Source organism: Octopus bimaculoides, unplaced genomic scaffold (assembly GCF_046866305.1).
Source record: "Octopus bimaculoides isolate indiv1 unplaced genomic scaffold, ASM4686630v1 contig181, whole genome shotgun sequence".
Taxonomy (NCBI): Eukaryota; Metazoa; Mollusca; class Cephalopoda; order Octopoda; family Octopodidae; genus Octopus; species Octopus bimaculoides.
Window position 1 is genome coordinate 35,982 of NW_028315431.1, and position 18,949 is coordinate 54,930.

General features: G+C 36.0%; 1 protein-coding gene across 1 annotated transcript in view; it reads right to left on the reverse strand.

The window, feature by feature from the left end:
* LOC149129031 (uncharacterized) overlaps positions 1 to 18,663 on the reverse strand; it is a gene marked incomplete at its 5' end in the record, with an annotated part of 51,451 nt that extends 32,788 nt beyond the window's left edge. The window contains 21 exon segments of the mRNA XM_089346819.1: positions 33 to 71; positions 1,138 to 1,638; positions 1,898 to 1,936; positions 2,934 to 3,503; positions 3,763 to 3,801; positions 4,931 to 5,368; positions 5,628 to 5,666; positions 6,664 to 7,233; positions 8,604 to 9,041; positions 9,301 to 9,339; positions 10,469 to 10,906; positions 12,334 to 12,771; positions 13,031 to 13,069; positions 14,136 to 14,636; positions 14,896 to 14,934; positions 15,178 to 15,244; positions 15,972 to 16,501; positions 16,761 to 16,799; positions 17,833 to 18,282; positions 18,285 to 18,365; positions 18,625 to 18,663. Of these exon segments, the coding sequence (XP_089202945.1) occupies positions 33 to 71; positions 1,138 to 1,638; positions 1,898 to 1,936; positions 2,934 to 3,503; positions 3,763 to 3,801; positions 4,931 to 5,368; positions 5,628 to 5,666; positions 6,664 to 7,233; positions 8,604 to 9,041; positions 9,301 to 9,339; positions 10,469 to 10,906; positions 12,334 to 12,771; positions 13,031 to 13,069; positions 14,136 to 14,636; positions 14,896 to 14,934; positions 15,178 to 15,244; positions 15,972 to 16,501; positions 16,761 to 16,799; positions 17,833 to 18,282; positions 18,285 to 18,365; positions 18,625 to 18,663 (5,373 nt within the window).
* Between the last annotated feature and the right edge of the window lie 286 nt (positions 18,664 to 18,949).

The window sequence follows — 18,949 nt, forward strand, 5'->3', positions numbered from 1 at the left end:
AAACCAAAGTCAATATTTTTCAAATCTCTTACCAGGTGGCTTTGTATCAGGAATCGTGATGTCGGGACTTACTGTAAAGTGGAAAATGGCAAGAGGAATTTCAGATTAATTCTCAATTCCTACATTCCGATAATTATTATTCTGCTCATAGATACATATCCACAATCAATTTTCGATACACAATAATCGAATTTCACACAAACAAAATACCATTGCAATTTCAACAAAAGAATAGAAGAGATTCATAAGAAACCAAAACAACACAACGTTGACAATATCGAAAAGACCAGAAACAACTTTCATTACTCATTTACAATGTTGTAATGAAGCACAATCTTTCAAATACATGAAAAACTTCAAAAACTTCCCAGCGTGATATGTCTGTTAAAACACAGCACAATGCTGAAAATTCAATAGCTTTCACTTACATACTTATCATTTCAAATTTATCAAGTGGAGCATATTTCAGATTGCTCAATAAAGCAGCACTTATTCATATGTATTTTGTTTCTCATCCTGTTTCTCGTGAATTAACTTCCCATGCTCAACATGCATTTTCACATTTTGTTTGTCGGCCTTTTCAAAACTTTACATATTGTGCCCATGTAAACGACAAACAGCAATACTTCATAACTAGGCAATTGTCTCTTACATTAATTCATTGATTCATACATGCACACGGGACATTACAGTAATGGCAACATATCCTTTAACGTCAATTGTTGCTCTCTAAGATTCAATGAATAAAACCAAAACAACTCCTATTCCATTTCACTGCACACAGCAGACATCAAATGCAATTCACAAGACACAAAGAACATTCATATTAAAACACTAAAGAAATTCAAACACAGAATAAAGGAAATACAAAAATATCAACCAGGTAAACAAGAATTGCAGCTTGCACAGCGGTGTAAACAGATCACTAAGAATACAGAGGAGATGCAAAACAGCAAACATTTACAACAGAAAACGCTACAATCTCAAGATGTTCACTCCATTCAAAGGAAACGACGACAACTGCGACGATGACGATGACAGGTGTAATATTCCTTGAGAAATACGTACCGGGACAGTAAGATTCAAATATCTTGTGCTTTAAGCCTTGAAGCTCATTAAAATCTTCCACAGTGAAACTGTTAGCGCTTGCTGGAGTTGATGCAATTTTGTCAAGTTCTGTAGTTTCTGCAAGCCCTATACCTATAGCGTAAATATGGATGTTTTCTGCGCGAATAGCTTCCGCTTCTGGTATCGTTTGCAAAGCATTGACGTTGGAAACGCCATCAGTTATGAGGAAAATGATATTAGGAACACCGGCTCTGTCACCATTTACTGCTGTGAACATCTGTGTTCTGGCTGTGTGCAGACCTCCATATGTATTTGTGCTTCCATACACATAGGCAATGTTGTCAATAGCATCGAGGATATCACGTTTTGAACTGTAGCGATTCAAATGAAACTCAACCTCTACATCAGTGCTATAAATCACTGCCCCCACTCGCACGTTACCCGAGTCAATACTAGCATACGATACAAAGTCTTTCATAAAAGCTAATATTTTCTTGAAGTTCGCATCAGTAACGCTAGTTGAAGAATCCAGAACGAACACAATGTCCGATTCAGCAGCATTGCAACGACCTAAAGAATAAGGAGGCAGCCATCAATTAACACTGGCACATACATAATAATTCAATATAGCTGTTCATTGAACATCAACACCTATACACCTATCAACATTAATCGCACAAATGAACGGCCACTAACAAATACATTCCGAAATTCTTTCCTTTAATTAGGTCTCATTTACTTAAGTAATTGTAATTACATTTCTACACGAGCCCTAGCTTATTTTACATTAGGTAACAAAACCAAAGTCAATATTTTTCAAATCTCTTACCAGGTGGCTTTGTATCAGGAATCGTGATGTCGGGACTTACTGTAAAGTGGAAAATGGCAAGAGGAATTTCAGATTAATTCTCAATTCCTACATTCCGATAATTATTATTCTGCTCATAGATACATATTCACAATCAATTTTCGATACACAATAATCGAATTTCACACAAACAAAATACGATTGCAATTTCAACAAAAGAATAGAAGAGATTCATAAGAAACCAAAACAACACAACGTTGACAATATCGAAAAGACCAGAAACAACTTTCATTACTCATTTACAATGTTGTAATGAAGCATAATCTTTCAAATACATGAAAAACTTCAAAAACTTCCCAGCGTGATATGTCTGTTAAAACACAGCACAATGCTGAAAATTCAATAGCTTTCACTTACATACTTATCATTTCAAATTTATCAAGTGGAGCATATTTCAGATTGCTCAATAAAGCAGCACTTATTCATATGTATTTTGTTTCTCATCCTGTTTCTCGTGAATTAACTTCCCATCCTCAACATGCATTTTCACATTTTGTTTGTCGGCCTTTTCAAAACTTTACATATTGTGCCCATGTAAACGACAAACAGCAATACTTCATAACTAGGCAATTGTCTCTTACATTAATTCATTGATTCATACATGCACACGGGACAATACAGTAATGGCAACATATCCTTTAACGTCAATTGTTGCTCTCTAAGATTCAATGAATAAAACCAAAACAACTCCTATTCCATTTCACTGCACACAGCAGACATCAAATGCAATTCATAAGACACAAAGAACATTCATATTAAAACACTAAAGAAATTCAAACACAGAATAAAGGAAATACAAAAATATCAACCAGGTAAAGAAGAATTGCAGCTTGCACAGCGGTGTAAACAGATCACTAAGAATACAGAGGAGATGCAAAACAGCAAACATTTACAACAGAAAACGCTACAATCTCAAGATGTTCACTCCATTCAAAGGAAACGACGACAACTGCGACGATGACGATGACAGGTGTAATATTCCTTGAGAAATACGTACCAGGACAGTAAGATTCAAATATCTTGTACTTTAAGCCTTGAAGCTCATTAAAATCTTCCACAGTGAAACTGTTAGCGCTTGCTGGAGTTGATGCAATTTTGTCAAGTTCTGTAGTTTCTGCAAGCCCTATACCTATAGCGTAAATATGGATGTTTTCTGCGCGAATAGCTTCCGCTTCTGGTATCGTTTGCAAAGCATTGACGTTGGAAACGCCATCAGTTATGAGGAAAATGATATTAGGAACACCGGCTCTGTCACCATTTACTGCTGTGAACATCTGTGTTCTGGCTGTGTGCAGACCTCCATATGTATTTGTGCTTCTATACACATATGCAATGTTGTCAATAGCATCGAGGATATCACGCTTTGAACTGTAGCGATTCAAATGAAACTCAACCTCTTCATCAGTGCTATAAATCACTGCCCCCACTCGCACGCTACCCGAGTCAATACTAGCATCCGATACAAAGTCTTTCATAAAAGCTAATATTTTCTTGAAGTTCGCATCAGTAACGCTAGTTGAAGAATCCAGAACGAACACAATGTCCGATTCAGCAGCATTGCAACGACCTAAAGAATAAGGAGGCAGCCATCAATTAACACTGGCACATACATAATAATTCAATATAGCTGTTCATTGAACATCAACACCTATACACCTATCAACATTAATCGCACAAATGAACGGCCACTAACAAATACATTCCGAAATTCTTTCCTTTAATTAGGTCTCATTTACTTAAGTAATTGTAATTACATTTCTACACGAGCCCTAGCTTATTTTACATTAGGTAACAAAACCAAAGTCAATATTTTTCAAATCTCTTACCAGGTGGCTTTGTATCAGGAATCGTGATGTCGGGACTTACTGTAAAGTGGAAAATGGCAAGAGGAATTTCAGATTAATTCTCAATTCCTACATTCCGATAATTATGATTCTGCTCATAGATACATATTCACAATCAATTTTCGATACACAATAATCGAATTTCACACAAACAAAATACGATTGCAATTTCAACAAAAGAATAGAAGAGATTCATAAGAAACCAAAACAACACAACGTTGACAATATCGAAAAGACCAGAAACAACTTTCATTACTCATTTACAATGCTGTAATGAAGCATAATCTTTCAAATACATGAAAAACTTCAAAAACTTCCAAGCGTGATATGTCTGCTAAAACACAGCACAATGCTGAAAGTTCAATAGCTTTCACTTACATACTTATTATTTCAAATTTCTCAAGTGGAGCATATTTCAGATTGCTCAATAAAGCAGCACTTATTCATATGTATTTTGTTTCTCATCCTGTTTCTCGTGAATTAACTTCCCATGCTCAACACGCATTTTCACATTTTGTTTGTTGGCCTTTTCAAAACTTTACATATTGTGCCCATGTAAACGACAAACAGCAATACTTCATAACTAGGCAATTGTCTCTTACATTAATTCATTGATTCATACATGCACACGGGACATTACAGTAATGGCAACATATCCTTTAACGTCAATTGTTGCTCTCTAAGATTCAATGAATAAAACCAAAACAACTCCTATTCCATTTCACTGCACACAGCAGACATCAAATGCAATTCGTAAGACACAAAGAACATTCATATTAAAACACTAAAGAAATTCAAACACAGAATAAACGAAATACAAAAATATCAACCAGGTAAAGAAGAATTGCAGCTTGCACAGCGGTGTAAACAGATCACTAAGAATACAGAGGAGATGCAAAACAGCAAACATTTACAACTGAAAACGCTACAATCTCAAGATGTTCACTCCATTCAAAGGAAACGACGACAACTGCGACGATGACGATGACAGGTGTAATATTCCTTGAGAAATACGTACCGGGACAGTAAGATTCAAATATCTTGTGCTTTAAGCCTTGAAGCTCATTAAAATCTTCCACAGTGAAACTGTTAGCGCTTGCTGGAGTTGATGCAATTTTGTCAAGTTCTGTAGTTTCTGCAAGCCCTATACCTATAGCGTAAATATGGATGTTTTCTGCGCGAATAGCTTCCGCTTCTGGTATCGTTTGCAAAGCATTGACGTTGGAAACGCCATCAGTTATGAGGAAAATGATATTAGGAACACCGGCTCTGTCACCATTTTCTGCTGTGAACATCTGTGTTCTGGCTGTGTGCAGACCTCCATATGTATTTGTGCTTCCATACACATAGGCAATGTTGTCAATAGCATCGAGGATATCACGCTTTGAACTGTAGTGATTCAAATGAAACTCAACCTCTACATCAGTGCTATAAATAACTGCCCCCACTCGCACATTACCCGAGTCAATACTAGCATCCGATACAAAGTCTTTCATAAAAGCTAATATTTTCTTGAAGTTCGCATCAGTAACGCTAGTTGAAGAATCCAGAACGAACACAATGTCCGATTCAGCAGCACTGCAACGACCTAAAGAATAAGGAGGCAGCCATCAATTAACACTGACACATACATAATAATTCAATATAGCTGTTCATTGAACATCAACCCCTATACACCTATCAACATTATTCGCACAAATGAACGGCCACTAACAAATACATTCCGAAATTCTTTCCTTTAATTAGGTCTCATTTACTTAAGTAATTGTAATTACATTTCTACACGAGCCCTAGCTTATTTTACATTAGGTAACAAAACCAAAGTCAATATTTTTCAAATCTCTTACCAGGTGGCTTTGTATCAGGAATCGTGATGTCGGGACTTACTGTAAAGTGGAAAATGGCAAGAGGAATTTCAGATTAATTCTCAATTCCTACATTCCGATAATTATAATTCTGCTCATAGATACATATTCACAATCAATTTTCGATACACAATAATCGAATTTCACAGAAACTAAATACCATTGCAATTTCAACAAAAGAATAGAAGAGATTCATAAGAAACCAAAACAACACAACATTGACAATATCGAAAAGACCAGAAACAACTTTCATTACTTATTTACAATGTTGTAATGAAGCATAATCTTTCAAATACATGAAAAACTTCAAAAACTTCCAAGCGTGATATGTCTGTTAAAACACAGCACAATGCTGAAAGTTCAATAGCTTTCACTTACATACTTATCGTTTCAAATTTCTCAAGTGGAGCATATTTCAGATTGCTCAATAAAGCAGCACTTATTCATATGTATTTTGTTTCTCATCCTGTTTCTCGTGAATTAACTTCCCATGCTCAACACGCATTTTCACATTTTGTTTGTTGGCCTTTTCAAAACTTTACATATTGTGCCCATGTAAACGACAAACAGCAATACTTCATAACTAGGCAATTGTCTCTTACATTAATTCATTGGTTCATACATGCACACGGGACATTACAGTAATGGCAACATATCCTTTAACGTCAATTGTTGCTCTCTAAGATTCAATGAATAAAACCAAAACAACTCCTATTCCATTTCACTGCACACAGCAGACATCAAATGCAATTCATAAGACACAAAGAACATTCATATTAAAACACTAAAGAAATTCAAACACAGAATAAAGGAAATACAAAAATATCAACCAGGTAAAGAAGAATTGCAGCTTGCACAGCTGTGTAAACAGATCACCAAGAAAACAGAGGAGATGCAAAACAGTAAACATTTACAACAGAAAACGCTACAATATCAAGATGTTCACTCCATTCAAAGGAAACGACGACAACTGCGACGAGCACGATGACAGGTGTAATATTCCTTGAGAAATACGTACCGGGACAGTAAGATTCAAATATCTTGTGCTTTAAGCCTTGAAGCTCATTAAAATCTTTCACAGTGAAACTGTTAGCGCTTGCTGGAGTTGATGCAATTTTGTCAAGTTCTGTAGTTTCTGCAAGCCCTATACCTATAGCGTAAATATGGATGTTTTCTGCACGAATAGCTTCCGCTTCTGGTATCGTTTGCAAAGCATTGACGTTGGAAACGCCATCAGTTATGAGGAAAATGATATTAGGAACACCGGCTCTGTCACCATTTTCTGCTGTGAACATCTGTGTTCTGGCTGTGTGGAGACCTCCATATGTATTTGTGCTTCCATACACATAGGCAATGTTGTCAATAGCATCGAGGATATCACGCTTTGAACTGTAGTGATTCAAATGAAACTCAACCTCTACATCAGTACTATAAATCACTGCCCCCACTCGCACATTACCCGAGTCAATACTAGCATCCGATACAAAGTCTTTCATAAAAGCTAATATTTTCTTGAAGTTCGCATCAGTTACGCTAGTTGAAGAATCCAGAACGAACACAATGTCCGATTCAGCAGCACTGCAACGACCTAAAGAATAAGGAGGCAGCCATCAATTAACACTGACACATACATAATAATTCAATATAGCTGTTCATTGAACATCAACACCTATACACCTATCAACATTATTCGCACAAATGAACGGCCACTAACAAATATATTCCGAAATTCTTTCCTTTAATTAGGTCTCATTTACTTAAGTAATTGTAATTACATTTCTACACGAGCCCTAGCTTATTTTACATTAGGTAACAAAACCAAAGTCAATATTTTTCAAATCTCTTACCAGGTGGCTTTGTATCAGGAATCGTGAGGTCGGGACTTACTGTAAAGTGGAAAATGGCAAGAGGAATTTCAGATTAATTCTCAATCCCTACATTCCGATAATTATTATTCTGCTCATAGATACACAATAATCGAATTTCACAGGAACAAAATACCATTGCAATTTCAACAAAAGAATAGAAGAGATTCATAAGAAACCAAAACAACACACCGTTGACAATATCGAAAAGACCAGAAACAACTTTCATTACTCATTTACAATGTCGTAATGAAGCATAATCTTTCAAATACATGAAAAACTTCAAAAACTTCCCAGTGTGATATGTCTGTTAAAACACAGCACAATGCTGAAAATTCAATAGCTTTCACTTACATACTTATCATTTCAAATTTATCAAGTGGAGCATATTTCAGATTGCTCAATAAAGCAGCACTTATTCATATGTATTTTGTTTCTCATCCTGTTTCTCGTGAATTAACTTTCCATGCTCAACACGCATTTTCACATTTTGTTTGTTGGCCTTTTCAAAACTTTACATATTGTGCCCATGTAAACGACAAACAGCAATACTTCTTAACTAGGCAATTGTCTCTTACATTAATTCATTGATTCATACATGCACACGGGACATTACAGTAATGGCAACATATCCTTTAACGTCAATTGTTGCTCTCTAAGATTCAATGAATAAAACCAAAACAACTCCTATTCCATTTCACTGCACACAGCAGACATCAAATGCAATTTACAAGAAACAAAGAACATTCATATTAAAACACTAAAGAAATTCAAACACAGAATAAAGGAAATACAAAAATATCAACCAGGTAAAGAAGAATTGAATACAGAGGAGATGCAAAACAGCAAACATTTACAACAGAAAACGCTACAATCTCAAGATGTTCACTCCATTCAAAGGAAACGACGACAACTGCGACGATGACGATGACAGGTGTAATATTCCTTGAGAAATACGTACCGGGACAGTAAGATTCAAATATCTTGTGCTTTAAGCCTTGAAGCTCATTAAAATCTTCCACAGTGAAACTGTTAGCGCTTGCTGGAGTTGATGCAATTTTGTCAAGTTCTGTAGTTTCTGCAAGCCCTATACCTATAGCGTAAATATGGATGTTTTCTGCGCGAATAGCTTCCGCTTCTGGTATCGTTTGCAAAGCATTGACGTTGGAAACGCCATCAGTTATGAGGAAAATGATATTAGGAACACCGGCTCTGTCACCATTTACTGCTGTGAACATCTGTGTTCTGGCTGTGTGCAGACCTCCATATGTATTTGTGCTTCCATACACATATGCAATGTTGTCAATAGCATCGAGGATATCACGCTTTGAACTGTAGCGATTCAAATGAAACTCAACCTCTACATCAGTGCTATAAATCACTGCCCCCACTCGCACGTTACCCGAGTCAATACTAGCATCCGATACAAAGTCTTTCATAAAAGCTAATATTTTCTTGAAGTTCGCATCAGTAACGCTAGTTGAAGAATCCAGAACGAACACAATGTCCGATTCAGCAGCATTGCAACGACCTAAAGAATAAGGAGGCAGCCATCAATTAACACTGGCACATACATAATAATTCAATATAGCTGTTCATTGAACATCAACACCTATACACCTATCAACATTAATCGCACAAATGAACGGCCACTAACAAATACATTCCGAAATTCTTTCCTTTAATTAGGTCTCATTTACTTAAGTAATTGTAATTATATTTCTACACGAGCCCTAGCTTATTTTACATTAGGTAACAAAACCAAAGTCAATATTTTTCAAATCTCTTACCAGGTGGCTTTGTATCAGGAATCGTGATGTCGGGACTTACTGTAAAGTGGAAAATGGCAAGAGGAATTTCAGATTAATTCTCAATTCCTACATTCCGATAATTATTATTCTGCTCATAGATACATATTCACAATCAATTTTCGATACACAATAATCGAATTTCACACAAACAAAATACGATTGCAATTTCAACAAAAGAATAGAAGAGATTCATAAGAAACCAAAACAACACAACGTTGACAATATCGAAAAGACCAGAAACAACTTTCATTACTCATTTACAATGCTGTAATGAAGCATAATCTTTCAAATACATGAAAAACTTCAAAAACTTCCAAGCGTGATATGTCTGCTAAAACACAGCACAATGCTGAAAGTTCAATAGCTTTCACTTACATACTTATCATTTCAAATTTCTCAAGTGGAGCATATTTCAGATTGCTCAATAAAGCAGCACTTATTCATATGTATTTTGTTTCTCATCCTGTTTCTCGTGAATTAACTTCCCATGCTCAACACGCATTTTCACATTTTGTTTGTTGGCCTTTTCAAAACTTTACATATTGTGCCCATGTAAACGACAAACAGCAATACTTCATAACTAGGCAATTGTCTCTTACATTAATTCATTGATTCATACATGCACACGGGACATTACAGTAATGGCAACATATCCTTTAACGTCAATTGTTGCTCTCTAAGATTCAATGAATAAAACCAAAACAACTCCTATTCCATTTCACTGCACACAGCAGACATCAAATGCAATTCATAAGACACAAAGAACATTCATATTAAAACACTAAAGAAATTCAAACACAGAATAAAGGAAATACAAAAATATCAACCAGGTAAAGAAGAATTGCATCTTGCACAGCGGTGTAAACAGATCACTAAGAATACAGAGGAGATGCAAAACAGCAAACATTTACAACAGAAAACGCTACAATCTCAAGATGTTCACTCCATTCAAAGGAAACGACGACAACTGCGATGATGACGATGACAGGTGTAATATTCCTTGAGAAATACGTACCGGGACAGTAAGATTCAAATATCTTGTGCTTTAAGCCTTGAAGCTCATTAAAATCTTCCACAGTGAAACTGTTAGCGCTTGCTGGAGTTGATGCAATTTTGTCAAGTTCTGTAGTTTCTGCAAGGCCTATACCTATAGCGTAAATATGGATGTTTTCTGCACGAATAGCTTCCGCTTCTGGTATCGTTTGCAAAGCATTGACGTTGGAAACGCCATCAGTTATGAGGAAAATGATATTAGGAACACCGGCTCTGTCACCATTTTCTGCTGTGAACATCTGTGTTCTGGCTGTGTGCAGACCTCCATATGCATTTGTGCTTCCATACACATATGCAATGTTGTCAATAGCATCGAGGATATCACGCTTTGAACTGTAGCGATTCAAATGAAACTCAACCTCTACATCAGTGCTATAAATCACTGCCCCCACTCGCACGTTACCCGAGTCAATACTAGCATCCGATACAAAGTCTTTCATAAAAGCTAATATTTTCTTGAAGTTCGCATCAGTAACGCTAGTTGAAGAATCCAGAACGAACACAATGTCCGATTCAGCAGCACTGCAACGACCTAAAGAATAAGGAGGCAGCCATCAATTAACACTGACACATACGTAATAATTCAATATAGCTGTTCATTGAACATCAACACCTATACACCTATCAACATTATTCGCACAAATGAACGGCCACTAACAAATACATTCCGAAATTCTTTCCTTTAATTAGGTCTCATTTACTTAAGTAATTGTAATTACATTTCTAGACGAGCCCTAGCTTATTTTACATTAGGTAACAAAACCAAAGTCAATATTTTTCAAATCTCTTACCAGGTGGCTTTGTATCAGGAATCGTGATGTCGGGACTTACTGTAAAGTGGAAAATGGCAACAGGAATTTCAGATTAATTCTCAATTCCTACATTCCGATAATTATTATTCTGCTCATAGATACATATTCACAATCAATTTTCGATACACAATAATCGAATTTCACAGAAACTAAATACCATTGCAATTTCAACAAAAGAATAGAAGAGATTCATAAGAAACCAAAACAACACAACATTGACAATATCGAAAAGACCAGAAACAACTTTCATTACTCATTTACAATGTTGTAATGAAGCATAATCTTTCAAATACATGAAAAACTTCAAAAATTTCCAAGCGTGATATGTCTGTTAAAACACAGCACAATGCTGAAAGTTCAATAGCTTTCACTTACATACTTATCGTTTCAAATTTCTCAAGTGGAGCATATTTCAGATTGCTCAATAAAGCAGCACTTATTCATATGTATTTTGTTTCTCATCCTGTTTCTCGTGAATTAACTTCCCATGCTCAACATGCATTTTCACATTTTGTTTGTTGGCCTTTTCAAAACTTTACATATTGTGCCCATTTAAACGACAAACAGCAATACTTCATAACTAGGCAATTGTCTCTTACATTAATTCATTGATTCATACATGCACACGGGACATTACAGTAATGGCAACATATCCTTTAACGTCAATTGTTGCTCTCTAAGATTCAATGAATAAAACCAAAACAACTCCTATTCCATTTCACTGCACACAGCAGACATCAAATGCAATTCATAAGACACAAAGAACATTCATATTAAAACACTAAAGAAATTCAAACACAGAATAAAGGAAATACAAAAATATCAACCAGGTAAAGAAGAATTGCAGCTTGCACAGCGGTGTAAACAGATCACTAAGAATACAGAGGAGATGCAAAACAGCAAACATTTACAACAGAAAACGCTACAATCTCAAGATGTTCACTCCATTCAAAGGAAACGATGACAACTGCGACGATGACGATGACAGGTGTAATATTCCTTGAGAAATACGTACCGGGACAGTAAGATTCAAATATCTTGTGCTTTAAGCCTTGAAGCTCATTAAAATCTTCCACAGTGAAACTGTTAGCGCTTGCTGGAGTTGATGCAATTTTGTCAAGTTCTGTAGTTTCTGCAAGCCCTATACCTATAGCGTAAATATGGATGTTTTCTGCGCGAATAGCTTCCGCTTCTGGTATCGTTTGCAAAGCATTGACGTTGGAAACGCCATCAGTTATGAGGAAAATGATATTAGGAACACCGGCTCTGTCACCATTTTCTGCTGTGAACATCTGTGTTCTGGCTGTGTGCAGACCTCCATATGTATTTGTGCTTCCATACACATATGCAATGTTGTCAATAGCATCGAGGATATCACGCTTTGAACTGTAGCGATTCAAATGAAACTCAACCTCTACATCAGTGCTATAAATCACTGCCCCCACTCGCACGTTACCCGAGTCAATACTAGCATCCGATACAAAGTCTTTCATAAAAGCTAATATTTTCTTGAAGTTCGCATCAGTAACGCTAGTTGAAGAATCCAGAACGAACACAATGTCCGATTCAGCAGCACTGCAACGACCTAAAGAATAAGGAGGCAGCCATCAATTAACACTGACACATACGTAATAATTCAATATAGCTGTTCATTGAACATCAACACCTATACACCTATCAACATTATTCGCACAAATGAACGGCCACTAACAAATACATTCCGAAATTCTTTCCTTTAATTAGGTCTCATTTACTTAAGTAATTGTAATTACATTTCTAGACGAGCCCTAGCTTATTTTACATTAGGTAACAAAACCAAAGTCAATATTTTTCAAATCTCTTACCAGGTGGCTTTGTATCAGGAATCGTGATGTCGGGACTTACTGTAAAGTGGAAAATGGCAAGAGGAATTTCAGATTAATTCTCAATTCCTACATTCCGATAATTATTATTCTGCTCATAGATACATATTCACAATCAATTTTCGATACACAATAATCGAATTTCACAGAAACTAAATACCATTGCAATTTCAACAAAAGAATAGAAGAGATTCATAAGAAACCAAAACAACACAACATTGACAATATCGAAAAGACCAGAAACAACTTTCATTACTCATTTACAATGTTGTAATGAAGCATAATCTTTCAAATACATGAAAAACTTCAAAAATTTCCAAGCGTGATATGTCTGTTAAAACACAGCACAATGCTGAAAGTTCAATAGCTTTCACTTACATACTTATCGTTTCAAATTTCTCAAGTGGAGCATATTTCAGATTGCTCAATAAAGCAGCACTTATTCATATGTATTTTGTTTCTCATCCTGTTTCTCGTGAATTAACTTCCCATGCTCAACATGCATTTTCACATTTTGTTTGTTGGCCTTTTCAAAACTTTACATATTGTGCCCATTTAAACGACAAACAGCAATACTTCATAACTAGGCAATTGTCTCTTACATTAATTCATTGATTCATACATGCACACGGGACATTACAGTAATGGCAACATATCCTTTAACGTCAATTGTTGCTCTCTAAGATTCAATGAATAAAACCAAAACAACTCCTATTCCATTTCACTGCACACAGCAGACATCAAATGCAATTCATAAGACACAAAGAACATTCATATTAAAACACTAAAGAAATTCAAACACAGAATAAAGGAAATACAAAAATATCAACCAGGTAAAGAAGAATTGCAGCTTGCACAGCGGTGTAAACAGATCACTAAGAATACAGAGGAGATGCAAAACAGCAAACATTTACAACAGAAAACGCTACAATCTCAAGATGTTCACTCCATTCAAAGGAAACGATGACAACTGCGACGATGACGATGACAGGTGTAATATTCCTTGAGAAATACGTACCGGGACAGTAAGATTCAAATATCTTGTGCTTTAAGCCTTGAAGCTCATTAAAATCTTCCACAGTGAAACTGTTAGCGCTTGCTGGAGTTGATGCAATTTTGTCAAGTTCTGTAGTTTCTGCAAGCCCTATACCTATAGCGTAAATATGGATGTTTTCTGCGCGAATAGCTTCCGCTTCTGGTATCGTTTGCAAAGCATTGACGTTGGAAACGCCATCAGTTATGAGGAAAATGATATTAGGAACACCGGCTCTGTCACCATTTACTGCTGTGAACATCTGTGTTCTGGCTGTGTGCAGACCTCCATATGTATTTGTGCTTCCATACACATAGGCAATGTTGTCAATAGCATCGAGGATATCACGTTTTGAACTGTAGCGATTCAAATGAAACTCAACCTCTACATCAGTGCTATAAATCACTGCCCCCACTCGCACGTTACCCGAGTCAATACTAGCATCCGATACAAAGTCTTTCATAAAAGCTAATATTTTCTTGAAGTTCGCATCAGTAACGCTAGTTGAAGAATCCAGAACGAACACAATGTCCGATTCAGCAGCATTGCAACGACCTAAAGAATAGGGAGGCAGCCATCAATTAACACTGACACATACATAATAATTCAATATAGCTGTTCATTGAACATCAACACCTATACAGCTATCAACATTATTCGCACAAATGAACGGCCACTAACAAATACATTCCGAAATTCTTTCCTTTAATTAGGTCTCATTTACTTAAGTAATTGTAATTACATTTCTACACGAGCCCTAGCTTATTTTACATTAGGTAACAAAACCAAAGTCAATATTTTTCAAATCTCTTACCAGGTGGCTTTGCATCAGGAATCGTGATGTCGGGACTTACTGTAAAGTGGAAAATGGCAAGAGGAATTTCAGATTAATTCTCAATTCCTACATTCCGATAATTATTATTCTGCTCATAGATACATATTCACAATCAATTTTCAATACACAATAATCGAATTTCACACAAACAAAATACCATTGCAATTTCAACAAAAAAATAGAAGAGATTCATAAGAAACCAAAACAACACAACGTTGTCAATATCGAAAAGACCAGAAACAACTTTCATTACTCATTTACAATGTCGTAATGAAGCATAATCTTTCAAAGACATGAAAAACTTCAAAAACTTCCAAGCGTGATATGTCTGTTAAAACACAGCACAATGCTGAAAGTTCAATAGCTTTCACTTACATACTTATCGTTTCAAATTTCTCAAGTGGAGCATATTTCAGATTGCTCAATAAAGCAGCACTTATTCATATGTATTTTGTTTCTCATCCTGTTTCTCGTGAATTAACTTCCCATGCTCAACACGCATTTTCACATTTTGTTTGTTGGCCTTTTCAAAACTTTACATATTGTGCCCATGTAAACAACAAACAGCAATACTTCATAACTAGGCAATTGTCTCTTACATTAATTCATTGGTTCATACATGCACACGGGACATTACAGTAATGGCAACATATCCTTTAACGTCAATTGTTGCTCTCTAAGATTCAATGAATAAAACCAAAACAACTCCTATTCCATTTCACTGCACACAGCAGACATCAAATGCAATTCATAAGACACAAAGAACATTCATATTAAAACACTAAAGAAATTCAAACACAGAATAAAGGAAATACAAAAATATCAACCAGGTAAAGAAGAATTGCAGCTTGCACAGCGGTGTAAACAGATCACTAAGAATACAGAGGAGATGCAAAACAGCAAACATTTACAACAGAAAACGCTACAATCTCAAGATGTTCACTCCATTCAAAGGAAACGATGACAACTGCGACGATGACGATGACAGGTGTAATATTCCTTGAGAAATACGTACCGGGACAGTAAGATTCAAATATCTTGTGCTTTAAGCCTTGAAGCTCATTAAAATCTTCCACAGTGAAACTGTTAGCGCTTGCTGGAGTTGATGCAATTTTGTCAAGTTCTGTAGTTTCTGCAAGCCCTATACCTATAGCGTAAATATGGATGTTTTCTGCGCGAATAGCTTCCGCTTCTGGTATCGTTTGCAAAGCATTGACGTTGGAAACGCCATCAGTTATGAGGAAAATGATATTAGGAACACCGGCTCTGTCACCATTTACTGCTGTGAACATCTGTGTTCTGGCTGTGTGCAGACCTCCATATGTATTTGTGCTTCCATACACATAGGCAATGTTGTCAATAGCATCGAGGATATCACGTTTTGAACTGTAGCGATTCAAATGAAACTCAACCTCTACATCAGTGCTATAAATCACTGCCCCCACTCGCACGTTACCCGAGTCAATACTAGCATCCGATACAAAGTCTTTCATAAAAGCTAATATTTTCTTGAAGTTCGCATCAGTAACGCTAGTTGAAGAATCCAGAACGAACACAATGTCCGATTCAGCAGCATTGCAACGACCTAAAGAATAAGGAGGCAGCCATCAATTAACACTGGCACATACATAATAATTCAATATAGCTGTTCATTGAACATCAACACCTATACACCTATCAACATTAATCGCACAAATGAACGGCCACTAACAAATACATTCCGAAATTCTTTCCTTTAATTAGGTCTCATTTACTTAAGTAATTGTAATTACATTTCTACACGAGCCCTAGCTTATTTTACATTAGGTAACAAAACCAAAGTCAATATTTTTCAAATCTCTTACCAGGTGGCTTTGCATCAGGAATCGTGATGTCGGGACTTACTGTAAAGTGGAAAATGGCAAGAGGAATTTCAGATTAATTCTCAATTCCTACATTCCGATAATTATTATTCTGCTCATAGATACATATTCACAATCAATTTTCAATACACAATAATCGAATTTCACACAAACAAAATACCATTGCAATTTCAACAAAAAAATAGAAGAGATTCATAAGAAACCAAAACAACACAACGTTGACAATATCGAAAAGACCAGAAACAACTTTCATTACTCATTTACAATGTCGTAATGAAGCATAATCTTTCAAAGACATGAAAAACTTCAAAAACTTCCAAGCGTGATATGTCTGTTAAAACACAGCACAATGCTGAAAGTTCAATAGCTTTCACTTACATACTTATCGTTTCAAATTTCTCAAGTGGAGCATATTTCAGATTGCTCAATAAAGCAGCACTTATTCATATGTATTTTGTTTCTCATCCTGTTTCTCGTGAATTAACTTCCCATGCTCAACATGCATTTTCACATTTTGTTTGTCGGCCTTTTCAAAACTTTACATATTGTGCCCATGTAAACGACAAACAGCAATACTTCATAACTAGGCAATTGTCTCTTACATTAATTCATTGATTCATACATGCACACGGGACATTACAGTAATGGCAACATATCCTTTAACGTCAATTGTTGCTCTCTAAGATTCAATGAATAAAACCAAAACAACTCCTATTCCATTTCACTGCACACAGCAGACATCAAATGCAATTCATAAGACACAAAGAACATTCATATTAAAACACTAAAGAAATTCAAACACAGAATAAAGGAAATACAAAAATATCAACCAGGTAAAGAAGAATTGCAGCTTGCACAGCGGTGTAAACAGATCACTAAGAATACAGAGGAGATGCAAAACAGCAAACATTTACAACAGAAAACGCTACAATCTCAAGATGTTCACTCCATTCAAAGGAAACGATGACAACTGCGACGATGACGATGACAGGTGTAATATTCCTTGAGAAATACGTACCGGGACAGTAAGATTCAAATATCTTGTGCTTTAAGCCTTGAAGCTCATTAAAATCTTCCACAGTGAAACTGTTAGCGCTTGCTGGAGTTGATGCAATTTTGTCAAGTTCTGTAGTTTCTGCAAGCCCTATACCTATAGCGTAAATATGGATGTTTTCTGCGCGAATAGCTTCCGCTTCTGGTATCGTTTGCAAAGCATTGACGTTGGAAACGCCATCAGTTATGAGGAAAATGATATTAGGAACACCGGCTCTGTCACCATTTACTGCTGTGAACATCTGTGTTCTGGCTGTGTGCAGACCTCCATATGTATTTGTGCTTCCATACACATAGGCAATGTTGTCAATAGCATCGAGGATATCACGTTTTGAACTGTAGCGATTCAAATGAAACTCAACCTCTACATCAGTGCTATAAATCACTGCCCCCACTCGCACGTTACCCGAGTCAATACTAGCATCCGATACAAAGTCTTTCATAAAAGCTAATATTTCTTGAAGTTCGCATCAGTAACGCTAGTTGAAGAATCCAGAACGAACACAATGTCCGATTCAGCAGCATTGCAACGACCTAAAGAATAAGGAGGCAGCCATCAATTAACACTGGCACATACATAATAATTCAATATAGCTGTTCATTGAACATCAACACCTATACACCTATCAACATTAATCGCACAAATGAACGGCCACTAACAAATACATTCCGAAATTCTTTCCTTTAATTAGGTCTCATTTACTTAAGTAATTGTAATTATATTTCTACACGAGCCCTAGCTTATTTTACATTAGGTAACAAAACCAAAGTCAATATTTTTCAAATCTCTTACCAGGTGGCTTTGTATCAGGAATCGTGATGTCGGGACTTACTGTAAAGTGGAAAATGGCAAGAGGAATTTCAGATTAATTCTCAATTCCTACATTCCGATAATTATTATTCTGCTCATAGATACATATTCACAATCAATTTTCGATACACAATAATCGAATTTCACACAAACAAAATACGATTGCAATTTCAACAAAAGAATAGAAGAGATTCATAAGAAACCAAAACAACACAACGTTGACAATATCGAAAAGACCAGAAACAACTTTCATTACTCATTTACAATGTCGTAATGAAGCATAATCTTTCAAAGACATGAAAAACTT